The 27,130-nt window shown below is 38.1% G+C and overlaps 1 protein-coding gene across 4 annotated transcripts in view; it reads left to right on the forward strand.

The window, feature by feature from the left end:
• TRIO (trio Rho guanine nucleotide exchange factor) overlaps window positions 1–27,130 on the forward strand; it is a 254,994-nt gene that overhangs the window by 173,177 nt on the left and 54,687 nt on the right. For all 4 annotated transcript variants that reach the window (XM_074826110.1, XM_074826120.1, XM_074826140.1 and 1 more), the window contains 3 exons: window positions 1,986–2,128; window positions 2,744–2,843; window positions 11,355–11,598. In XM_074826110.1, coding sequence (XP_074682211.1) covers window positions 1,986–2,128; window positions 2,744–2,843; window positions 11,355–11,598 — 487 coding nt within the window. The remainder of the gene's footprint in view (window positions 1–1,985; window positions 2,129–2,743; window positions 2,844–11,354; window positions 11,599–27,130) is intronic.

A 27,130-nucleotide genomic window follows, 5' to 3' on the forward strand; every position in this document is an offset into this window, starting at 1 on the left:
GGTATGTATCTAACTTATGTGGCTTGACAGCAGAGAAGAATCTGTGTGGTCTACTGAAGGGCTTGCTTTCACAAATCAGAGTAGGAAGAGGTTTGATCCCATGGACTTCTATAGCTTGAAGACTTCAGCCACTAGCTGACAGAGCAACTGATACGCCACAGACAAATCATGGCATCAGTGTTACATTTCATGCTCAAGTCATTACTGCTTGTTGGTGATGCTGTTTTTCATAGCCCATATTTTTATGCAGACATCGAAACACTCCAAAAGATTTTATGTCTTTCTGTGGGCTACAAGTTTTTCTGAAGATACTTGCCTTTGGATGAGAGTGCATGCAATGCCTATAAATTTTGTCTGGGGAACTTAAGTGTCAGTAGTGTTCTTTGCCGAGCTAGGAGAATGGCTAAATCAATTCTTCCTGTGACTCTGGTATGTAACCTGGAACCTACTGTTTCAACTGGAGAACTTTTTTGAAATACCACATGGAGCTAGTGGGTAATTTGAAATATTTTGAGACTGTGTCAGCTTTGAAACTTTTCTTTTGTATCTCTTAGATGTGTTGAGCTGAAAAAAAGTTAATCTTCTCATTTACAGGTTAATACACCTACTATTAAAGTTGTTTATATTTTTACATATATATTTGGTGATTACTCAATAATGCCACTTTAAAATGTCCACTTAAATTTACATGTTGCCACTCAGATTTATATGTTTTCCTAGTGAATTACAGGCTAAGAAGAGCTCATATTAGTTTTCTGACAGCAGTCAGTGAGTGCAAGGAAGTGAAATATAACATCACTAAATAATACAACTTGTTCAGTCTTAATACTCCTGTAATTTCAGAGAAAGTGCATTTCAGCCTGAAATGATCCTCCCAGCGTAGAGCGGTATAACGGGTTTTGTTTGAGGGCTCTCAACATAAGATCACTTTAAGGTGTTCCTGTTCTTTTCTTTACTTTGAGCATAGGATATTTAGGTAACTTGCATGGTATATGAAGCTTTTCAATAATTTTGTTGATTTTTTTTGTTTGTTTTTCAAGGTTGGAAACTAGCACTTCCTTAGCTCATTAGTATTATAAGTAAGTTCCACAAAAAAATAAATAAAAGATTTAACAAAATTTTGTGTTTGACTTCTTTTCCTAAATTCTTTTGCTTGTAAAAGAAAACAAAGATCTTTTTCCTAAGTGTTCATCTGTTCCGGCAACTTTCTCCATCCCTTTAGAATCCCCGATTATTAAATATTTATAGTATATTAAATATTTATAATGTATTCAAAGCCAATTATTTCAGGAGACAGCAATTAAGATAAGTAGGAAGTTATATATAAGAATTTCTTTAGATCTGCAATAACATATTTAATAGCATTTCAGGTACACGGTTAAATTGGATTAAATGATCAGATTACAGGTTGGGCAGCTGGGTATCAACTCTTTTCCAGGATATCTCAAAAATATAGATGATATGTTGCAGGCAGTTATAAAAATTAGCTTTCTGCTTCCAGGTATGTTTCAAAAGTGGGAAGAGTAATACATGAAATGTGTTGAGGAAGTATATGTGTTGCAGTATAAGTTAATTTCTCTTTCAGTGTTAGTAGATTATTATATAAAGTTAGAGTTGACCTAAAACATAGCGTGAGTTTAAAATACCAGTGTTCAAGGTATTATTACTGGAATTCAGCCTACCCTGTCCCACATAAGATGCGTGCAGGGCTTTAGCCTTCAAGTTATGAAAGAGGAATCTGAATCTAAAATAAAATGTTTTTTAAATGAACAATGTTAATAATGTTGAAAAGTATAAAAAAGTGTTGGCAATTCAAAACAAAGACGACTTGCTTGAATTTCCTTTCCTCTGTTCAAGTTTTAAAAAGTTATTCACAAACTCATTCTTTATGCCTTCTTCTTTGTGTTCATTAGCTAACTGTATGTGTGGATCTTCTCAGCTATAATAGTCCATTGTGGGGGTTTTATTTCTTTTGCATATCAAAGGCATCCAGTATAGAGAATAAACAGGACTGGATTAAACACATCCGGGAAGTAATACAAGAAAGGACCATTCATCTGAAAGGAGCATTGAAAGAGCCAATCCACATCCCCAAAACTGCACCAACAACAAAACAGAAAGGAAGAAGGTAAGTAGTATTTAAAATAATCAGAGATCTCTAAGTACAACAGCGCTCTTTCCTCTGTAGTATTGAATTTCTAATGACTTTCAGTAAATTGGACAAAAGCAAGAGTGATTTTGGCCAGCTTTATCTTGTAATTAATTTCCAGTTAACTGCAATGCTGAATTTGTGAGATTTCTGCTCTGAACAGTCCCTGACTTGTGTACATTCAACCATTGCAGAAGGGATTTGGAACTGCAGTACAGGATAGCTGTACATTTTGGATTTTTACAATTCTGCATGTGTTAGGTCCTTGGTTTCCTTTCATGGAGCTTAAAATGTGTGACTGAGTGTTCTGCTTGCCAGCTTTGGCTAAATAGCTGTGCACGTTTCTTGACGTAGTTTTGGCTGGTTGGTTGTTGCCTTAATTCTACATGATGTAGACCTTGAGCAAACAATTCTGTTCTCTTAAAGCACAGAACAAAGTATTAAGTGCTGAATAGTTGATTTTTGCATGTTAGTTTGCCTGGCTGGTGTCCATTGCCACACTGTTTAGGTACCCCTTCTTTAGAGTTGCAAGTAGGGAACGAACATGTTACAAACACAGTGCTAATATTGTAATGAAAACTGAATTATTTGCAGAGACGGCGAGGATCTGGACAGTCAGGGAGATGGTAGCAGCCAACCTGATACTATTTCAATTGCCTCACGAACCTCACAGAACACGCTAGACAGCGATAAGGTAAGTTTCCCAGGTGTTGCTCTGTTCTGAGAGCAAATGATTCATCCCTTAGTGTAAGTTAGCGCTCAAGATTAGTCCTTATTACCTCAGACAGGAGGCATGGAAATATTCAGTCTCTTAAAAATAGCTGTATGCAATAGAGAAAGTTTCTTGATGCCAGGGGGGAGCAGGGGTGATTGTTTAAATCTAATAGGTCATGAATGAATTTTGTTTGTTCCAAACTGAAACCATTTTGGTCCACTCTCTTGTGCAGTTTGTTCAAAGATTCGACCCAGTTTAAAAATAAAGTTTTATTTTCCATAAAATTTGATACTCGTGCACAGAATTTTTCTTGATGTCAGTCTCAGCCTTTCTTATAGCATACCATCTGGTTTTTGTATTAGCTTGAGTTTGGTGGTTGCCACGTGCTTACTTTTGTGAAGGAAAAATACTATCATGGGTTAGAGAGTAAGAGTGTTCACTTTCTGCATGAGAGCTGATGGAAATCACCATACTGAAGAGGAGTAACATCATATGATACTAGTGCTAGTGTTTCCTTTCTTCCATCTCTGCCTATAGATTCTGGCAGGGTTATCCCATAAGGATAACACAGCCACTTTCTATGGGTGGAAGAAAGATAGGCATCAAAAGCGTAAAAATTCTTATGAAATGTGTGTGTTACTTTGGAATTGAAAGAAGATTTCTGGCAGCTGAGGTTAGGATCTTGGAGGGAGGTAGAAATGAATAATAGAAGTTTGTCAAACAGATTAGTGAATAAAAACATAGAAGCTGTGTAGCAAAATTACTTGAAAACATGGTTAGGGATTTCTGGCCTATTACCTCATTGGGTAAAATTGTTCTGATGAGCCATTCAAACTACACAAGTAAATAACCAGTATATCACAGGGCAACTAAGTGAATAGGTTCTCAGATTAATGTTTTGACAGTTCCCATTGTCATCTAAAAGAGAGTTAGTTTTCTGTATTTTTGCATGTCACTTAAAACTCTGATTCCATTTTTCCATGTAAAGAAGAGGAAGACAGAAGAAAAGTATAAGGCGCTCAGGGTTGCTCTTGCATTTGTCAGAAATAGCCTATGTTTTGACCTTGTGCATTTGTACTGAAGTTGGTCTGTAGTTTTGGTGGTGGTTTCTTCTAAGGATATCTAATGAGAAAATTGGTTGGTTAGAGAAAAATATTTCGATGACTCTTGTTTTGCTCTTGTATTCTTTACATTCTTACTTAGGTGTTTAGTGATTTACAGGAATTGTGTTGTATATACTAGCAAACAGTTTAGTTCATTTTTTATGTGTTCTTAAGAGTTTAGGTAATCTATCACACTCAAAAGCATGACATGCTCTCTCTGATTTCCCTAATTGTTGGCTGAGGTGTCAAGCTGTGTGCACACAGCCTGGCTGAATTGTGCTTCAACTGAAATGGAGGTGATGCAATCCATCCCTGCCGTGCACAACCATCACCCCTCTTCCCTTGTTTGTGAGGTACTGTTGTGGTGGTTTAGTCCCTGCCGGGGTCTGAGACCACGCGGCCGCTGCCCCTCCCCCACAAAGGGAGTGAAATACAAAGCCCTGGGGCTGAGATAAGGACAGGTTTAATACAACAGTGCAACAGTAACAAAACAAACAACAACAATAATAACAGTAATAACAATGAACAGAGCAAGATATCTACTGATACAGCAGTGAGAGCAGAGAGATCGCATAACACACGCGCTCACCGACTCTCCCGCACTCCCGCACTTGGGTGCCAGGATGTGACGTCAGCATGGTATTGAATAACCCTGCTAGAGCTTCCCCCCCACACTGCTGGGGAAACTTAACCCTATCCTAGCTGAACCAGGACAGCTGTTTACTGGGGAATAGCATGGATTGTCTCCTGTTGCCCTTCATGGTAATATTTCATGCATCATGTGAGAATTGCTAAGAAAGTTGGCCAAGTGAAACGCCCTCAGGATTGTTTTCCAATGTGACATGAGAAGTCTTACAACAACCTGTTCAACAGGAGTTATAAGTTGAAAGGAGGAGGAATGAAAGGAGGAAGGAATGGAGAATTATTTTAAATATTTTCCTGACAAATTAAGTTTTAAATTTGGTTAGTAAGCATAGAGTTGTTGTTAAAGTATTTTTGAGTTCTCACATTAGTGTATAAAATTTTTGTTAGACTTTTCTTTTAGAAGAAAAACAAACTGAAAACTGGGAGACTTCCTGGAAGTTACTTGTGCTATGTATTGTATGTCAAAGGAAGGAATTTACTTTTAAAAGTGTGTGAATTAGCAGAGTAGCTTTGTTTAATGTTTCTGTTATATGTTTTGGTTTATTAAATAAATTCAGAGGAGAAAAATTTTAATCTGTTGAAAAATACAAAATAAAAATTATTTAGTAACAGGCAGAAGGCCAGTGAAATCTGTAGTATATCTTAACACTCTTGCTGAATCTGAAGTAATCTCTCACTTTGTATGTTGAAAATTCATTAACTGCAGTCCATTTGGGGTTTTAAGTTGATTCTGTTTTCTCAGCCTAGAAGCTTGAAGTATGTATGAATGTCGTACAGAGATGGAGTAAAACAGTTTTACGGATTTTAAGTGCTGTTGATGTTGTTAGCCAGATGGAGCCAGTGGAACTCCTTGGTCAAATTTGGAGCATGTCCCACACTGAGCTGGGATTCCAAATTGAGAAACATTAAAAATATCAAGTAATTTAAAATAGTGTTAATTAAGTGGTAGAAATGTTTTACACTGTATTACTTATTATGCTATTGCTGAACGTTTTTCTGTTCATGTGTATTCACTATTGTGATTGAGACAACAAATACCAAACATTTCATTAATCAACAGCCAAGTTAAAACCATTCTTTTTTTTCTCCAATTATATGTTCAGACAGATGATTCTTTTAAAATAAATGTTTTGGTTAGAAGTGCTAAGCTGTTATACAGGATGAATATGAAAAATTAAGTCCTTTATCCAAAATTGAATATTCCTTCTCGCCTCCTCAGAGATATACTTTGAAAGAGCTGAAAATCCTTAGCCTTGGTAGTAAGTGGTTGAGTATTGTCCAGGTGAGCTTCTTTCCTTGCATCCTGTTTTCTGAAATAATTGGAAGTGCCTTAACAATAGAGAATAACTTCATGATTAGCTCTTTTCTTCTCCACCCTGGCTTTTTGGGCTAGAATTGTAAGTTCTGATTGTTGGCTCCACTGTTGCATGTTGCTTTTCAGTAATGACTGGGATGATGCAATAGACCATATGTTTATAAAGCTGACATCCTTCCAGCTTCATGTCATCTGAAAATGATACTGGAAGGCGGAATTAGAATTCAGAATTGTCTTGGCAAATGAGAGAAATTAATTGGCAAAATACCATGCAATTTAATAGGAACACATTTGAGTTAATGTGAATAGGTGGAAATAGTTAACTACTAATGAAAACAGTGAGAGTATTGAACAGTTTTTGCGAACATAATCTAGAGCTATAAAGGCTCACAAGCTGTTTATTATTTTAACAGTGTGATGAAATTACTGGCGGGGAAGCAGCCCTATATTGGCTTGTAGAAATAGGATGCTGAGCTGCAGGACACAAAGTCTTTGTTCTTTACTCAGCACTCGTAAGGTCTCTATTAATAGATATCTCATCCAGTTTTCAGTACAGAATTTTAGAAAATTAGTGGTCCATTGGAAGAGTTTCAGGGGAAAGCAGAAAAAAAAGTCTGATTAGGTGTCTACCAAACATAACTTATGATGCAGGACAGAGTTGGGACTAACGAGCCTAAAGAAAAAAGGCAGGAGGAAGAACTTCAGGTCTTCAAGGGTGTAAAAAGCTACTATGCAGAATTACAGAACAGTGTTTTACCCATATTTTCAGTAGATGGGATGAGATCAACTGACTTATCTTTAATAAAAGATTGCAATAGTATTTTGTTTTCTTGTGGTTATGAAAATGTGAAGCCCTAGAGCAGAGTAATTGTGAAGGCTGGGGAATCTCCATAACTGGAGATCTTTGAGAACAGTTTGGATAAATGTTAATCATGATTAACACAGATGTAGTTGATTATGCTCTAGAGGAAGAGAAAGAAGTGGACTAGGTAACTTAAGATTCCTTTCCAGCCTGTTTTTAATATCATGGGGTGTACCTTCATATTGCAAGACATGCTAAATACATCCATAGCGCTGACCCATCTTGAAGTATAGGAGGGTACAAGGACATTTCTACTCTATCAAAACATCTCAGTTTTCTGAATGAGTGCTCTTATTGTACCCTTCTCAGTAAATATTTTGCCCTTCGCCTTTCGCAGCATTCCTTCCATTCACCTTCTGTAGCTCTGTAGCCAGCATTTTAGGTGGCTAACAAATAAGAGATTACATTTGGCCCATTCATTCCACCTTTCAACAGCTCCTAGCCTCAGAGCTTGCTCTTATTTTAATGTTGCCTTTTGAACTTGATCCAATGCATAGGAAGTGAAATGGGGAGGCTGAAGGAACACTGTAGGTCTGATAGGTCTTTCATGCTTGTATTAAGTGAGCTGGTAGAAACATGAAATAACCCAAACTACTATTTTTGTAGCTGAGAAGATGAGAGGCTTTTAGAAGAGCTGTCATAGGGTGTTATCCTAAATAGTAGGAATCATGCTAGTTGCTGTGGGTGGTCAGTGGAGCAATATTTTATTGTTAAGAAATTGTCTTCTGTGCCCAGCTGGTAACACTTTGCACTGCTGTCTATGTGAAGTTGTATTTCATTCTCATGCTTCTTTAAGCTTGTGTATAGTACTTTGGAAAATAGAAAAAGGACTGAAGCAGCAGGGGACAACCAAGTATTTAGTTCTGCCAGCTGAGACTGCAGAAGAGAAAAGGCTCCCACCAGTAGAAAAAATGCTAGTAAAAAAACAGACATGCCTCTGAGTGTATGCCTCTTTTGAGAGTCAGAAACCAAGTCTGGGCAGCTACCTGGTTAAAGCCAAATATTCTTATTTTGAGACAGAACTTTTGTGTCTCTCATTTCTTTTCTCCCACGTTGCACTTGTTTTCATTTTAAAAGGGGATTAAAGATTTTCATGCTTGAAATAATTGAAAAATCTTATTAGCTGCTCTCTTTCCTTTCCCTTCTCCTTAATGTAAAATTACTGTGGGACAATAAATTTAATTTGCAGTCCTGAGAGAAGGTTATATGGCCTGATGTAAAGGCTGTTGTATGTAGCAAAACTCTTGTCAGGGGTGATCCTCCCAGATACTGGTGGCAGATGAATTCTTGGTGTGGTGTCTCTGACTGCAGAAAACCTATGGTAGGAATGTGTTCGGCCAGCGAGCATGTGTTACGGCTTTATTTTTTTTCTCTCTACAAGCGACAGTGATTAAAAGGTCCCAGAGAGATGAACATAGAGGGTTAACATTAATTTCAGCAACAGCAAGACACTATGTCCCACAATAAGCTGTTTAATTAAACCTCGCGCCTTTTTTAATCTGTGATTCTATTTCTGTCTGGCTTTTGTTTCTCATCTTGTCTCTGCCTCTCCAGTTTCCATGTTTCAGCCATAGCTGTATTTATTTTTATCATGCTTGATTAATTCAGTTTACATAAAGGGTTTCTTGAGAAGGATGGATAAAGTATATAAAGCCCTTGTTCAGCCTAAATTTGGATTTAGATGGTTTATAACTCTTTTCTCTTCAGTGCAACTCAGTCTCCCGGCTCTGCTGTGCCTCTTGCTCTTCCTTCCAGCTAGCCTAGAGAGCCTTTGCCAAAGCTGTCCAACAACAGTTGTTGAGCAATGCGCTTAATCACAGACACTCCTTGCTGTCCAACTGCATTTAATCTCTGCGAAAGATGAAACTGCTTTCAGAGAATGTGTTATGGACAGAAAATAAGCAATGAAACAAAGAGGAAAGCAGCGTTTCCTAACCATTACTGTTACGGGAGGAAAGGAGGGTTGTTATCCCAAAGGAGGGTTGTTATCCCAAAGGAGGGGAAAGTTGGTAAATGTTCTCTTGGTCAGTTCTCTGTAATGATGTAGATGTGTGTTGGGCAGAGAACATCATAGTTCTGGGTGTGTTAGGCAGTAGTGGAGAACTCCTGCACTAAGTTGCATCTAACAGCGTTAGTGTGTGATTGAGGATGGTGTGGAACTAACAGTTGCATGCAGGAAGTGTCTTACACACTGTACCAAAGTGTGATTGAATATCAAATTTCAGTGAAATACTAACCAGCTAGGATATCTCATTGCCACACAGTCTGAAGGAGTAGGATTTTTCTGTGCTTTAATAGTTTCTGATATAGCCACTGACAGACTTTGTTTGCTTTTTCCTTTAGCTTAATACTACACAAAATACTTAGTGAAAATAAAATCTGAGATTTTTTTTTTTTTTAATTAGGGGAAGGAGAAGAAAGAACATCTATATTAAAGCCAAAAACATGTGGCCATTGCACTGGTCACAAAGTATATTTTAATCTCTATTTGTAGCAAGTGAAGAGTCAAGAAAGCAAGCAGAGCACCAAAGCTATGCTCCTGTAGGTATTTAGGAGAAAATACAAAGACTAAATGCAGTTTCTGGAAAGTGTCAGCTTATTACTGTCTTGGGCTTGCACTGATTGGGATACAGACTCTCCTGAGAAAAATTGGTCTGCATTGGACACCCTGTGAAGTCATACTTCATTAGCTTTTTTGTTAGTCCCCATCAGGCATACAGATGGTTTCAATTGTTTCTGAGTTTGTCTAAGAAGGCTATAACACAAATCAATACCAGAAAACAAGGGAAAGCTCTTTACTTTTTCCCCTTTGGCATAGTTTTTCATGGACTTAAAAACTATGTAATATAATATGGAGGAAGAGTGTAAAGGAACAGGAAACTTTTTAATGAGGGAGGAGGTAGCATGTTTCAAAGATGTACCCTCCCCTGTAATTTGTGTATTGGGGCTGTCCGGAGAGATGTAGTAGAAGCAATATGATTAATTTTTAGCCTGAATCTAAATGGGTGCAACCTGATTTATCTTCCTTAAACACTAGACGTATGAGGTTTTTCTGCCCTTCTTGGCCTCTGCATTCCCCCAAGAAAACTTATTTGTATGCACACACAAGCAAGGGTAGCCAGTGAGATTAGCTGGCAGATACCCTGGGAAAGCTCTGGAGTTACTGAAGACCATCTGCTAGGAGTTGTGTCCTGTCATTTGTTGCAGGCTTGAGGAAAAGAAGGTTGGAATTAGCCTTTGAGTCTTACTGGGCTTTTGCTGGTTTTGTCAGTTGCTCTAAAATTCTTGCTTGATAACAAATAGTGTTATCCTAGAAAAGTTTTTATCTAGTGCTTCAGTTCCAGGCTTGTAATGAAAACTAATAAAGAAGTAACAATTCAGTCTCTTATCTCCTTTTCTTAAAGCTCATGGGATGTAGCTGGCAGCCATGTAAGAGCCTAAACGTAATAGTCAAAAATAATGTGGCAGAAACCATGCAGTATGTCGGTGTAGCACATGCTTCTGTATTTGCTGCAGTTGGAACTCTTGCAGGGTATGTGTCCTCCTTTGTCAGCATAGAGCATTGCAGGATTACCTTGCTGAGTTGAAGGAGTTTACTGGCTTGGTCCAAAATGACTGAATTCACAGAAGTTATGTGCCAGAATGTTGCACCGAAGCAGCCTGAGCTATAGAAATGCTCACACACGAAAAGTAGCCTGGAACGCCATTGTCGTATGGAAGGAGAAGGAATTCCCAGGATGTTTGCTTTAGTTGGATGGGTTCTCTGGCACTGAGCAATCTCGGGACTTTTGCAAAGTTCTGATAATGATTTTCATTTCACATCAAAGCAGATGAAACAATCAAAGAGAGGAAACTTAAGCTTAGGCAAAGTAATTCTAATGAAGTGTTTCGAAGAGGGGGAGGAAAACCCTGAACTTGCATGCTTTTAATTCAAGTTTGTGGGTTTTTATTTGGGGAATCAGCAAAAATGTGGAAGTTGTAAGCCCATGTGGATTTTCTATCAAATAGTTAAGTATTTGGGAATCTTATGTGAAGAACTTCATGCTGATTTTTATAATTATATATGGTGTTTCCTGGATGATTTTGTGACCTGCATATGTAAACTGTGAGTGGGGTGGGAATAAGGCAGTAAGCTCATTCAAAAAAGGTTCCTCTTTCTGCCTTGAATTTGCAAGATAACAAAGCTCATGAGTGACTGTATTTAGTAATATCTGGCTTTTTGTTGCAAATTATCACCCATAAAATATATTCTGAAGCGACTGCTACTTCAGCTTTCAGGGTAAGGAGCAGTCTAGCAAGAAAAACCGCTTAAATCCTCCGCCCAGCCTTGTCACAGCCGGTGTGCTTTGAACATAGGCAGAGACAAGCAGAGTTAGAAATCTGTTCTAAAACGCCAGAACTGCCTGATTTTGAAATGATCTCTTCTTGATGTGGAAAGTCCCAGAAGCTTGCTATCTCATCCAAAATACGAATCCTGCCAGGAATCCTAAATAGGTAACGGTGCGTGACGGATGGTTTGATGAAGAGCATTCATCTGGCTTCTCCTCTTGTTTTTCCCCTCACAGTTGTCTGGTGGGTGCGAGCTGACGGTGGTAATCCACGACTTCACCGCCTGCAACAGTAATGAGCTGACAATCCGCCGTGGGCAGACAGTGGAGGTCCTGGAGAGGCCCCATGACAAGCCCGACTGGTGTCTGGTTCGAACCACAGATCGGTCCCCAGCTGCAGAAGGCCTGGTCCCCTGCGGGTCCCTCTGCATCGCTCACTCCCGCAGTAGTATGGAGATGGAGGGGATTTTTAACCATAAAGGTAAGAAATGATGGAAACAAAGTCTAGTCATCAACAGTGTGAGTTTTAGGTAATGGAGTGTCCTGTGCAAATGGGAACTTTGGTGTTCTTGTACTGGTTTGGTTTCTAGTTTTTAATTAGATAAAACACAGTGCTTTTAGCGACCTGCAGCCACCCTGTCCATTCCAAAATAAGCAGTCGGCAATTCTCAGTGTTAAGTGAAAATGTGGCTGAAGAAAGGGAAGAGATTTAAGCAAATTATGACTTGGTGAACAGAGTTATGTATCATGTTAGATCAAGTTGCGATGATAAGAAAATCTATACCTGTCATGTGCTCAAAGGGGGGAGGGAAGAAAATCTCCAGCATGCATTATCAATGGTTCTCGAGAAACCCTGCAGTAAGAAGTCATGACAGCATCAGGCTCAGTGATGGAAAAGGTAAATACACGCGTCCATATGCCTTGACACAGGAATTGGCTATTTGGACTTCTGTATTTTACTTAACTGAGTTTTCCAGAGTAGCAGTAGCACACTCATCCTTTTTCCCAGAGCAGCTCTGAAATCTTACTTTATTTTTTCAGATGCATGAAAGAATGTGCCCCTAAAGGGTGCAAGAAAAATCTGATAATTCTTTGAAAGTTTTTAAGGTTTTGGTGTGCTGTGTAGTCCTTTGGCTCTGTAAACTCCCCAGGGACACAGAGTAGTTCATTATTAGAGAAAAGCTTGTTTGCTTGCTTCATTTGAAACTACTTGAGTTTTTTTAGCCTGTGAACAGAAGGAAATGTGAATTTAAAAAAGCCACCAGAAAAACAGTTCATTAGAAGGTGTTTCATCACATGCTGGTGGAGAAGATGCATTTCAAAAAGTTTGTTATTGCAAGTAAGAAGATTACCAGGAAAGTGGTGTTGGGGAAAACTTGTTTTCCAAAACCCAAAACTCTGGTTTTGGACAGTTTTTCATAAATATAACCACAAATTTTTTCAATTATTCAGTCCATCGCAGCTATCACATTACAATTTTTCCCTTTTTTTTCAGACACTTTATAAATATGCTTGTCTAAAAGATGGAAGAGTTTGTGTTTCTTAAATTAGGAGCATGCACAGCAGGAACTTCCCGAATGGTGGGTGATGGGGAGGGTGGGTTTGAAGGATTGAGCTGTATAGTTGGAATATTTTTTTGTCCTCTTGTGTCCTATAACAAACAATGTGGATAGAGAAAGTTTGCAGTAGTTTTGAAGAAAAAAATTGAAAGATGTCATTAGGTATCGTTGAAACATTTCTTCTTTAACTAGGGGGTAAAATCATGGAAATGTCAACAGGATTTTTTTTTTTTTAACAACACTCACAGAATTGATAAATCCAGTTTCCTTTGGAGCTAGGGGACTTCACCTTTGAATGCAGAGAATTTTATTAGGAGAGGCAGACTGTACTGGACAATACATGTTATATGAAGAACATTGAGCCTGTCAGACTCCTGAGGGAGAGACAGAGCTGGTTTTGTCTTTGAGAGGTTACTTTTGTTAATCAAACTAATGGATGTAACCTGCGTTGCTTTTTTTCCTTTAGTGTTTGTTTGAGGAAAATGGGGCAGAGCATTGTAAAGTTACTTTAGTTTGTTCAACATGTTGCTTTGAAATGAAGAGTGTTAATGAATTATCTGAATATGGATCTGAAAAACTGAAGAAGAGAAGGCCATTGCTAGAATAAGCATAATTTGCAAGGTTGAGTGCAGCCTCAGAAGTGACTTTTGTCCCTGCCTCTGCCACAGGCTTCCTGTGGGATGTTAAGGCATGCCATCTAAACCCCAGCTGATAAGAAGCAGCTGCTAATTGTTTATTCCGACATTACTGAGTGTCAGGTTTAGGAGCTGGATGTTTGATTTGTAAAGTTTCCTGTGCATGTGACTGTGACTGAAGTCAGTGTGAACTGTCTTGAACTTGCGAATTTATTATATAATATTAAGTAATCTGGGGAGGGGAAAAAAAGGCAAAAAAACCAAACAACTTTAGACTGGGTACTTGAAACCACTGGATACGTTTGAGTTCAGTCTCTATCTCAACTTTGTATTGCTTGAAAGAGGTTGATAAGTGTTCGTTTCACAGAGAGATTGCAAAAATTAAGCAAAATTAGTGGAGTGCTTTGATTTTATTTCCCCCCTATAGAGAAAAGTACCTCAGACAATCCCACACAGCAATTATTCATTCTTAAGTGCTGCATTTGATTACAGATCTTAAAATAAGACATTGGGGAGTATGCTAATCAGAAGAATGGAAAAACAATTAGATGATCTTCTCAGAACTGTTTATTGTGAGCATTGATTGAGGTATGCATTCCAACAAAACAAAACAAACACACAACCCCCCTAATGAAGAACAAGTGAATGACACATAATTTAAGGCAGTCCTTACTTGGGTGGACAACTTTTAAATGTTGTATTTCCTAGATTTCTAGTGTTTGATTCTGCAACTTCTGTCTCTTTAATACAGGGGTTTTTTTCCTTTTATCTTTTTTGACCATAATTTAGTAAAGCTTTCAGCATTTTTGAATGATTTAACAAAGAAGGATATTGCCCTCTGGAGTTTTTAGTTCTGAAAATACATGTCATATGTCAGGCTTGCAGTGTGAGCATCAGGTCAAGTAATTCTGCACAGTTCATAGGCTAAGCCACATGCAGTAGACATGAGTCTGGAATTTGTGCATGTCTGGCATCGCAAGCTGTTGTGAGAGGCTCAGGGAGAAAGAGGTTTTACGTAATTCCAAAGGAAAAAGGGAAGTGATCACCATCAGAAGTGGTGGGGGTGGCTGCTTGGATGTTGAGTGCTTAGCCTATACAAATGGTTTGTCGACTCAGAGAGTTTTGCACTCCTTTCAGTATCTATGGAACCTAAAATTTTGATCTTTTCAACAGTGTTTATCAATACCATTTGCCAACTAAACAAGTTGGAAAGCCACAGTATTTCGGAGGTGAAGTGAGCTTCAAAGTTTTGAAATGGCAAACCTCTTCTAATTTACAGCTGGTTCTTATGTTGTGTAAAATCACATTTCATCACTGAGTACGGAAATGTTGGGTGATATTTAATGCCTTAAATAATCTGAAATTATTATCCAAAGTAGGGTAACGTGAAAGATTATTAAAGTAGCAAGTATGTTCAGGGAAGCCTAGTTTTGACAGCTGGTCTTGGTTGTTCCTTGTCTGTCCACGTATGTCAACCATGAAATGTAATGTTTTAGTCTCATGTTAGAAGACAGCCCTGAAAATGACTCATACTTACCTACAAGTTACTTGTCCTCTAAGAATGTGTATTACTTTAAATATCTAATCACTATCAATGGGTTAAAAGAAAAAAAAAAAAGGCATTTTTACAGTATCTTCAATCTCAAAAATTTTATAGTAGTTAACAAACATTTTGTTAAGAGTATGGGGAAAGCATTACATGGAATAAAGACTTTCACTAGGTGGATAGTCATTTAGGGGGAGGGTTGATTGCAGGTTCCAGACCTCTTGCTTGCTCTGCTGGATATCAAATCTATTTTTGTAAGTTATTTGGGTCATTTAATCAATTTGACATGCAGTTTACAGATAAGTACATTTTTAAAAATCTAAATCCCATTTATAATGGGGAAAAAAGACAAACAAGTGGGTAGTGAAGAGGTTGAATAACAGTTGGTGCACTCTACAAAATATAAATTACGAGCTTTGGAAGAACATGTTTTTCACAAGCAATACATAAGGCAACAATTTTTTTTTGCTGTGATTCCTCACATGTTATTGGGTGTGGGGGAGAAAGAATGTTCCTGTTTTATTTGGTGCTTCTCTCTTTTTTAACAAGGATTTCTTTTTGTTCTGTGGTACATCCTTTCTATATGTGCAGTTCTCCTTCCTTCGTTTGTAGGGCATTTACAACCACAGAGCTTTGGGTAAATGGCAGGGGACAGGATTTGTGAATATCTTGCCTGTTTAGATCACAAGTTCAGTGTCTTTTCCAACTTTTTTATAAGTACATCTGAAGTCTGAAGAATTTGTGATAGTCCTCCATACCCTTCCGGTAGGTCCTACTGTTTGGAGAGCTACAAAGGCTTCAACAAGCCTTTGCTCATAAGACTTACATTTACATGTCTTTTTTAAGTTATGGGGTTTTTTGGGACCATGTCTAACTACCAATTTATGTAACTATATGTTTGGTTCAAAACCTGGCCACAGAGATATTTTGTTTACCTGGATGTACAGTGTCTGCCTGTTTTATACATTCTTATAATCCAGGTATCTGTATAGGTTTGTTCAGATCTGAAAGGTAGATGATGTCTTACTAACATGGTGACATACCACACACCACTGCAATACTGAACACTGGCTTTTGATTTTACTCTCAGGATACAGCCCTGACTGGTGCCATAAAGAGAAAAATGTTATTTCAGCAGTCTTTTTTTTTTTTTTTTTTTAAAAACTGTAGTATCTCTCAAAGAATCTACCATAATAAGGAGGATCGAACACTTGATGCTTTTCAAGGCAAAGGTGGTCAAATTTGTTTAAAGAGCTGTGTAGTAAGTCCTTCTCTACACCTTCAAGATAGGAAGGAGTGGTATAGGACAGGGGTTGCAGGTGTCAGAGATCTTCTTGAATTGGTATGGGGATCTCCTGTTCAGGAATTAAGAAAAATTGCACAGGTGATCTAGAGATATTTCCCCAGAAAAGAGAGACATTTTATAGTTGAGGCCACTGAATGGGATGAAACAGTCTTGAATTTGTTACATTAAGTAAGCTTGCTGCCACACAACTGGAGACCACCTATTCAGAGTATTGATTTTAGATGGAAGGGGAAGAGGAGAAAGTAAAGATTAAAAGTCTCATGTATGATCGAGAACTTTGAAAGTTATGCTTAAGAAATGGAGTGTTTCCATGTTGAGTCCAAATACTGTTATGTAGGAAGAGGAAGCTCTGGATAGCAGCAGCAGAATTTGATCAATTAAAATGGGAATCCTGTTTGAATAATTGAAGGACTCCATGTTTGTAGTAGAAGAAAAGAAGGATGACTTGGGCAGCAGTTGTTTGCTTAGAAGCAGACGGAGGCTGTAGAAGGGGAGGATTCGCTGTTCTGAGACTGCAAGCAAGCAAAGCATGGGCCATGCATAAGGAAAAAGGATCCCCACCCGTGGCTCAGAGCCAAAGCGCTTGCCTGTGAGACTGTCTGACAGCGTTTGCAGCTGCAGGAAATGAGTTACAGCCCAGGCCAGCAGGGAAAGTAACTCCGAGCAGTAAGTAGGTACTTGCTTTGTCTTGTTGCCTTAGAGCCACGTGGCAAGGTGAGGACTGTAGTTACCAGGGCACCATATAGAAATGTGTGTGCTTCTGCTACACAGCCGGACACAATCACATGCAGAAAGTGGTATCGAGGAATATGTTGTAGTTGTACCAGACACTAAATGTTAATCTAACAATTCTGGTTCTTGATGAATCAATTACCTCCTCATAAAATTTCCGAATAACAGGCTGCCCATCCAGATAAGCAGTTTATAGAAAGCCGTGAGGAGCTCATGGGAGTCAAAGCTGAGCAGTCAGCTGGATTTCACAGTCTGCTCATCTAAATAAACACAAAATTTTAAAAGCCGTGCTGTAGTGTCAGTTCAACTTATTTTTCAGGCAGACTTGAGCTTGAACAGAGGTGCAGAGCTGAAGTTCAGCTTCACAATTATTAGTTGTTTTGAAAGCCTAATAAATCATAAATTTCCATGTAATCACAAATACCTTGCCAAAAAGCATTACTAGTCTAATAGCAGCAAAGATAGTTTGAATTTAGGTTTTGTATGTGTGTGTGGTTTTTCAAACATGTTCTCATGCTTTAGTCCAGGTAAATAAAATAGCTGCAGTATAAAGTAAAACAAGAATTCTCTATCCTGACTTTCCCACCTTGAGGTTTTAGTTGTTTGCAGTTAAAAACATGGTTTGAGCACAAGTAAGCTTAATAAAATGTCAGCAATTGACTGTGGTCCATTAGATCATAATCTTTGCATTGAGCTTTATAGCCAAACTATATCAGATGGTCAGAGTTAATAGCCAAATTCTAATTCAGCCTTAAACAGTAGAGTCTGTATGAATTGCTTCCTCAGCATTGAGCAGTCCTAAACTAGATAGGGAGATTCAGTGAAACTCACAATTTGAATTTCTAGAAGAGTTCTCTCTAAAATCAAGTTTATACATGCTCTGAAACATCATAGGATTGACTTCTGCAAAAACCTGGCTTTAACTCCTGCATTATTCTTTTATCATGACCCAACCTCAGGAAGACCTGTCAGATATATCTGTATTTCTCATGCTGACTCTATTTGTGGGCATAAGTATGTGGTTAATTTGTCTCTGGAAATTTTGTACATAGGTAATGAAAGCTTTTTGCCCTGCTTGGGAGCTCAGTAAAACAGCTGAGAAAAAGAAGAAATTTTATAATACTGGCTTGAATGTACTTTTGGTCCCAGACAGCTGCCAAATATATTTTCTTATATATCGTAGTTGGAAAGGAAATCAGTGTGTAAAAAGTATCTGCTTCAGAACAGATGTATTTGCACAGCTGATCTTTGGGAGGTAAAGATGGATATAAACCAGTGATTCTGATGGCTTTAGATTTCCCAAGAGAGTTGTTATTTTGCTTGCAATTAGCCTTTCTCCAACAGCAGTTTCTTTTTCTAACCAAGGCAGAACAAACTAAAATCATATCCTGCAAATTTTGTTCGTATGTTGCAATTGAAGAAAATCATCCTGGAGTGGTGTTTATTTTCATTAACTGTCCCTCTTCAGGTGCAACAAACTGTTGAAAAAGTTGCTTCAGTGTTGAGAATTACTTCTTGAGAGTGTCTTTGTTACCCATATTTTGCTTTGGATTAAGTAAATCTTCAGAGCTGGTGCTCCAAAGAGCACCTGAGAGCAACCCAAAGAATCTCTCTTCCATTTCAATAAGTAGCTTGGCAAGGTGGTGAGGGACAGGGAGAGTGGAGCTAGGGACACTTACTTGGACAAGAGAGTGCTCCTAGAGACATAGAGTTGACATAGATGTGTGGTAACTTATTCATGACAGATAACAAGGAGCTATTGGTGTATATTGGTGTATATTTCAGGTTGACATAGCACTTAGGGATGTGGTGTAGTTGAGAACGGTCAGTGATAGATTAATGGTTGGACTAGATGATCTTCAAGGTCTTTTCCAACCTAGATGATTCTTTGATTCTGTGTGTATTTTTCTGTAGCTGGTGTGGCTGTTCATTTCCAAGGACCATCTGATGCGTTTTCCTTGTCACAGAGCAGTATAATATTGACTGTGTCCATGAGGTCTTCTGTTCTTTTTCTGACTCTATTTTTCTGGCACTTCTGCTGCTGTGGCTTATATTCTTAAACTTGGTGTTGGGAGGAGCATTTATGTGTCTTGTGTTTAGTGGAGAAAATTGTTGAGGAGCAGGCTAGAGCTGATGTTCTTGTGCACGTTTCAGGACATCGTCACATTGCATCACATCATCAGTCATCATCACTGCCTGCAGATGGAAGTAGCAGGATTTAGCGTTCAACTGACTTCCTCCAATTCTGGTTTTGTGAAAAAGCTGCTGAAAGTCCATGTCCCATTGACTCCATTTCACTATTCCTGCAATCAAAGTAAAATATTAGTCTCTGTTGTGCGTGCTAAACCAGAAATGTTGCATCACGTTTAACGCAACTCTATCAGAAGCTTTTTTACAGATGCCCTTGAATTCTCTTAAATTGTTGGCATTGGTTTAAAATCACTGCTTCATTATGCAATGTTTTGCTACTATTTTGAGTGCATGTTCACTGATACAGGTGTAGTTCCAATTTGTGTTTTCTCCTAGCTTTGAGTTGAGTACAAATAGCAAGATATTTTTCTCTATCTGGGACAACTATTGAACTTAAATTCATCATTCTCTAACATGGAAGTTATGCAAATAAGTGATGCAATTCTTAGAGCAAACTGAGTAAAAGAGTGATAAGCAAATAGCACCATAAAAACATTTCATGATCCTGGGAAGAGAACTCATAAGGCTTTTCAGAAATTTGCAGTATGCATTTTCTAGGAAGGACGTATAATGGTTAACCCCTATAGCAATAGAAGGCATTTACATAACTGACATGCAGGCACAATTGTAAAGGTAAGCTTGTTATCAAGTGGTCCTTGATAACCAGAATCCTGTAGTCATTCCCCCTGTGGTCATAAGCCAGCTGTGCCCGAACTACTGTATGTTAACCATTTATGCTGCAGCAGAAATAGTCCCTGTTACAACAAGTGGTTAAAAGCACGTCAGGTTTTCAAGAGCAGACTGGACAAAGCCCCACGTAATCTGGTCTGATCTCATAACTGACCCATCCTTTAGAGCAGAAGGTTGGACTGTGTGGATTTTTGAGGCCACTTTCAGCTTGAGTTATCCTGTGATCCTATGCTAAAAGTTAGAATTGCCAGCATGGACTTGTTATGTTCTAAGTGTTTTCTGGAGTCTTGGACTCCCCTTAGTGTCTGTGGGGATATCCAAAATGCTTAAGATCTTGCCCAAAAATACATTAATTCCATGTGAGAAATGGAAAGGAATTGTAAAAAAGTATTTCTGCTCATGAAAAGTGCTAGTTATTCTTGTTTCACCGTCCTGGGTGTAATCATAGCCATATTAGGCATATGTTCCTTTGCTAATAAAAGCTTTAAAGTATCAGTGATACGGAGATTCCTTGAACACAGAGTCTAGGGAAATCTAGTTGCATGTAGAAACCTGCATATATGCTGAAGGAAAAGCTGCCAGGGAAGCCACCTGGAAAGAGGGACTAGTAAAGCTGAATGGTCATCTGTTGCTTTCTACAGAAAAGCTTAAGGGACATGGAAGTAAATGGGTTTGTCAAGGTCTAAGTTCAAGCTGTTGCTTTCCCCTTATAAATATTAGGAGAGGATTCTTAGAAATGTTAAATGTAGGGAATTTGTAGTGATAAAAAAGATTCTGAAAGATAATAAGAAAGCAAGCAGGGCTCACTAGCAAAAAAGAATATTAAGTGAAAGGGTTTTTAGAAAACAAAACAACAGAACAAAAAAACCCACAAAAAACCCCAAAAGACTGAAGACTGGTTGACTGGATTGAAGTATGCTTTAGCCGCTATTAAACAGAAAAGCTTGATTGGTGAAAACCATGTTACTCGCATATCTTAAAATTTTTATGTCAGTAGCTAATCTGTTTTAAAGAGTTTATTTATCATGGCCTGACTTGCTTGTTGATCCGTCCTAGTGTGTTTTGTGCTGCCTGCTCTCATTGTCTCAGGGGTAACAAAATACACGCACTCTAAATGCTGGTTGATTTAGTAGAACAGGCTTAGGTGAGTTTATCCTTTCATCCTAAAGATTTGGCAGGACTAAATGCAGTCATACCAGAATCAGTTTGGAAACCACTGACTCAGAGCTCTGGTTACAGGCCCAGAGTAACATCTAAAGAAAAGGTGCTTACAACAGATTGTACCCTGGAGGTACGTGCTGTGTCCTCTGAGTGTCCTGGTTGCTTGGTAAAGTGAAAGCCCAGGCAATGGGATCCAGTGCTTACTTATATCATCTTCATAAGACTATGCTGAGATTACAGCACTCAGAACTGAAGTAAATAGTAGTAGTATTTTACTATCTTCCTTTGCTTTTTTGTGGAATAACAAAGTCTTACTCTGTTACTGAAGTTGTTGAGGTGATGACAAACATTTACATTTCTGTAATGATTTTTATTTGAAAAGTATTTTATCTATTTTGACGGTCTCATCTTTCATGTAGAAGCATTTTATAATTTTTGTAAAGCAAAATGCCATTCTAAATTGCAGAAGGAGATAGCACTGTGTTGTCAGATTGTGAGCTTTTGAAAGACAGTATTACCTTTTGGAAAAGTTTAAGTTCTTAAGAACACTAACCGCATATTTTTGTCAGCAAGAGGCATGCATATTAGTATATAGAGTCTGTTTAGGGTTTTTTGCGTGCTTCAGGAAGTTAACATTATTACCAATCCACCATGATGGCATGCTTTGTTCAGGAGGAATTACCAGGGAAAAGAAAATTGCAAAAAATTTTGTGGCGATTAAAAAAATTTCCTGCACCTGAGTTTTAATTGCTGTCCTAAAAGACCATCGTTGTCTTAACTGAGTGTAGTAGCTTTCTGAAACATTTAAAACATGGAATTAGAGCAGCTATTTCGTAACTGCGTATTCACAGTTCTAGTGACTGGTGACTATGTAATTTATAGACAGTATACCCTTTTTCAGTTTTGTGAACAGTGTGACTGTGATCATTTTTTGGTTCAGAGCTAACTTTCTTTTAAATGGATGTAAACCATGTGCTGTGTAACCCAAAGAGAAGTGTCTTATCTTTTTCAGGACTATATTATTCTACACCTAAAATTCATAGTAGATATAAAAAATGTTAATTACAGTGCAGAAAGACTCATAATTGTGGAATTGTTTGGAAGTACATGTTTTCTAGTGTTTCTGTGTTTTAACATCTGTCAGGCAATGTAGAATAATAAACCCCTGTCCTGTGGATTATTTGCTCCCTTCTTTTTCTTCTCCCTATGGCAAAGCTAGCCTCCAAATATACTTAAATCTATTTAGTAACAAATCTTTGTTTATAATTTACAAAAATGCAGCATGTGAAAACCAGGCTTAGAGAGAGAGAGAGAAAATGCCTATTTCTGATTTTGCGCTCCTGTTAGATGTATTGCAGAGGAATTGTGGAGGTTTCTTCGTTTTGCTAAAGTATCTTTTAATATAATAAAGGAAGGGTTTTTTTGTGTTAAATGTTAATGTTTGAAATCCAGACAGGTGCTTTCAGTGCCCATGTGCCTTTCCTGCTTCTAGAAGCAGCAGGGTGTTGGGTCATGGCTGGTCTCCATCTGCTATACCTAGCAGTGCTGTGGGACTTAACCTGGTCTGTTACGTGAACATGACTTCTGGTAATGGCAGTAATGGGAAGAGACATAAACAGAAGAGGTCTTGATGTAACCCTTTGTAACTAACCAAAATGCATAACTATAACTGGAACTTAGCAGGAGGGGAATAAGAAAAGTGTTTCTGTCAGTATCAGAAGGTGGCCTGCACAGCTTGCAGAAGCAATTACTCCAGATGCATATGTATGGATCTTCAGCCCAATTTTAAAAACATTTCTTTTATTTTTAATGACCTAGTTTGGTTACTAGAACTGTTCATTTTCCTTTTAAGTGAACTAAAAGAAATGGATTTTAAGTCAAGAATGTAATTCAGTATTCTGAACACTTCTGATGAATATATTCTTACCTTTTTTGTCTTTGACTTCATGCATTTCTCATTGAGATAATTAGCTAAGAGATTTATGTTGAAAATAATCCCAATTCCTGTACATGCAGTTACAAGAAGTTTGGAAAATTAAACCTTGTTTTGACCGGATTTTTTTCACACCAACAGGATAATTCCTTTTTTCTTTGGAGTGGGAAGGGAAGAGAAGAGGGTGTGGTAAATATGGTTCAGGAGACTACATCAGAAAATTCAAATTAAGAAGAAAAAGATGATGAAGGAGAACTTGGATAATAAAATTAATGTCAAAAACGAGTGTTTCTTCAGTATGTCTCATTAGGACAGCAAGTATTTCTCGCTTGGAACACTTTGTGTTTTCTCCAATGTAGAGGGAAGGCATGGCATATTTCTTCTCCCCTCCCACCCCTCGCTAAGTAGTGAATGTATGTGGAACAACATTCCTTACACTCATCCAAAAGATTTTGTTTGAATTATCTGAAGCTGGTTTGTTGTGGTTTTGCTGACAGTGGCTGGGATCCTTCAAGCTGATTTGGCATGCTGCAGTGGTGACTGTGTTGACGAGTCAGAATTTTCCCAAAGCTTTTCCAGATAAACAGAGGACCAGGGACACTGAACATCTCATCATTTCTTTGAAAGGCCTCTTCATTCTTGGGAGTGGTATACAGCCTCCAATTCCTTGGCTACAGCACTGAACAAAATTAAAAACTCAAGAAAATAATAGCCAAATTATTACAATGGGAGAGAGTTTACAATGTCATGTGCTTTTTGATATTCTTCCTTGCTGCAGGCATGAGCAACAGCTAGGGCATGTTCTGCAAAGCTGGAGACAGGAGGGACTTGTTCAGATCCTGGCCTTGGTGACTGAATGGTTGGATAAATGGTTCATCTCCCAATATTTTTGATTAAAGTCTGAGTACTTCAGTGTCTTGATATCAGTTGCTCTTGACAAATGCTTTACCCGAGACGTAGAAGAGAAGGTTATTAATCACCCAGCTGAAAATACCTCTTTACTTTCCCTAGGTTTGCCAGGTAATTAGATAACTTGCATGTTTTGTTAGAGGTGGTTGTTGGTTTGGTGGGGTTTTTTTAATTGAAACACCCCAGTATTTTGAAAGGAATTCTTGGAAATCTCAAATTACGGATGTTCGCACAATTCATTGCAGAATACAATTTCTGAGTGATTCAATTTAAAGTGTCTCTGGCAGCTGGCAGCGCTGATAGTAAAGAACAGGAAGCAGCGCACTGAATGTAAGTCCAAAGAGCCACTGTTGTAATGATTCCGCTCCTTGCAGACTGGCAGTGTTATCTGTGAGACTGAGGAGCAAGCGAGGCTGTTTTTTGGGAACAGGATGATCTTTGTGTGTGGAGCTGAAGAAACCAGATCCTAGTGGTGCAGCTGTGCTCCAAGAAGTTAAACTGTGGACACATTGTACACTGAGGAAAAGGCAAAATTAGGCTCCTTTTAGAATTTTCGTCTAGTGTGGGAGCTCACCTTTGAAGACTCAACCTCAGTTTTCTTTATTGATGTGTTTTTGCTGTTCTGCAGTTTCTTGGTTGTGTTATTCTGGTGTGAGGCAGTGTGTCTAACTTTTCAAAGATAATGTTTGTATGCAAAGTCTACCTGCTTTATTTTTTTTTTTTTAAATGGGAAATGCATATTGTAAATAAAATTCTTATTGGTTTGTGCAATGTTAATTTAGTTCAAGAATTTTAAAATTTATGGAGTTATATTTAACTTAGGCTCCTAGGTCTGGGTGGTCTTTGGTCCTGCACAGTTCTGTAAAGTCTGAATCTTTTCTCTTCAACATGCAGAAACATGACTCAAAATCCTAAGAACTGTGCACTTCTAAATGATTAAAGCATTTGTCTCATAGATCACTTCAAAAATGGTTTTAAAATCATGACATTTAGATGCTGGCAGAACTGAATAAATAATTCACTCTTCTATTAATTTCAGCTATCTTGTATATACTTCTCCACTCCTAAGATGAACAAGAATTTTTAAAATAACTTTGTAGTACTGATTTAAAAATACATTAATTGCTTTTGTAAATGGAATGTCTGGAACACAAGGGGGAAGATTCCAGAGAAGACAGTTTTAGTTTTGCTTGAGAACAGAATTGAATTTTGAAGCTGTTTTTTTAATGCCATAATCTTTGAAACTTTTTTTTTCACAGAAGGTGAATATTAAGGTAAAAAGGTTGGCTCTTTGGCTTCTTTTTTCAGGCTCTGAGGCAACTCAAAATAGGTGTTTAAAAATGAAATTTCTGCATTTTATTAGCTTCCCTTTCTTGTTCTGCTTGTTTTCCCAAGATGGTGTAAAATGTAATAGGGCCTTACGAAGATTAAGTTGGAATGCTGTTTATCCTTGTTTTAATATAAGTTAAGTTGTAATTTCTATTATCATGCAAATGTCTTGGAATATGAGAATTGCAGTCAGTTTAACTTCAGTTGTCCTCTGAAATGAAAGAAGGGATAAATATTTCCATTCTTACGTGCAAGACTAGTAATAGTACCCTCAGATGAGGTAGCACTTCCATAGGGAGGTTAATACAGTGGCAAACAGTGATTGCAGATGCTGCAGTTAGGAGCTGGTACCTGTGAGAAGCTGAAGCTGTAGCGAGCCAATTTGTTGACTGTCAATGGCAAAGACTGATGAGCTGTTACTTCTGTGCTGGGGTGAGCTGGCACAATGTTAATACCTTAAAATCATTTTGGCAGTCTGACATTGTCCATCAGTGAGCCCCAAGATTAATTGCAGAAAGTTGATCCCATTCCTTCCCTGTACTAAAAGATACAGGCATGTGATGACTCATTTACGTGTATCATACAACCCATGTGCTACTTTATCTACTGAGGATATACAGCGCTCTTCTAATTGTTTGGGGTTTTTTTTAGTTTCTTTGTTTACTCACTGGGATGTAGTCTTTCTTACAAAATGCTGTCTTAAAAGTGAGAGGGCTCTTTTGTCTGGAATTTTAAAATCTTCATGAAATAGCCACTGACAAAATTTTCACCTGGACACTTACTTTGTCACAGGTTTAACTGAGAAATTGCTAGGGGTCTGAAGGGCCTTTCATCAGTACTTTGCTTTCAGAAATGAAACTGATAACTGTCTACTTTTTTTAAAGGAAATGATATAAAATGTATAGTCAAGAAAACTAATTTCTGCTTTATGCAGGTAAGGTGAAAAAAGAAACAGTTAATTTTTTCTTGAAAATAAAATACTATTCTAAGTGCTGTCAAATGGCATGGGTCAGTATATGGGTTTTTTCTTTCCTAATTCGATCAAAGTTTGTTGTCCCATTGGGCTGGGGTCTACAAATATTTAAGCAACAGGTGAAGGGAGGGGCAGTTCAGTGCTGCTGTGCAATGTGCCACGCAATCCAGCCTCTTCTGTGCTGAGCTTGTTCTCTGTGCCCAGCTGTGGTTTTACCTAAAGGTGTTCTCCGTGTAGACGTATTCTTGCCTGCAGAATTAAGATTACCTGACTGGTTTGTTATTACCAAGGATGAGTTTCTACAAAAAATTGCTGGTGCGAGGAGCTGCGGGAAGACCTGTTTAGCAGACAGGGAGAGCTAATGCAGCATAGGGCTCTGAAAAACAGAAAACCTGACGGAGTTGAAGGACAAAGAGAGCTTTGTGGTAGAGCCTGAAGTAAACCATAGAAAGGCATTAATGGGCTGCTTGTTTGGGCTTAAAATTACATATATTGATACAGGTCACTGTCTCAAATGGAAATTGAGAATTGTGATACATCTTCAGGTGTGTTTAATTCTAATCTAAGATGATAGTGGTACTAAATAATGGTCCCTGCATCTTAAATTAAGAAATGTTTTTGTGATATAGAAGTCATCTCCCTCTTGCTTATACTTCGGTAGGAGAAGTTACGGGTTTGAGCTTTCTGTCTTGGACCATAAGAAAGTTGTAGGTATTGTTTCAGATCTGCATTGAGATGTTTTTCAATCAAATTATTACTTAATGCCCACAGTCACTCTGTAGCATGTTCATGTGGAGTCTGCTGTCTCCACTCCAGTGTTGCTGTGGAACAACTGCTTTTTACAGCAGCTGTACACATCAAAACCAGCTGTGTATCTGTGATCCTTTCTTCTTAACCATGTAACCTGTGAAATATGCTTTATGTAGTGGTTCTTGTGGTCATTCTCTTTCCCCGATCACCTTGATTTACTTGTCAGATTTGTCTTGAGAAGAGAAAGGGCCAAAGCAAAACCTAAAAATAATGGTGTTTGATTTGAGTAGGAATGGAAGG

Source organism: Strix aluco, chromosome 1, assembly GCF_031877795.1.
Source record: "Strix aluco isolate bStrAlu1 chromosome 1, bStrAlu1.hap1, whole genome shotgun sequence".
NCBI lineage: Eukaryota > Metazoa > Chordata > Aves > Strigiformes > Strigidae > Strix > Strix aluco.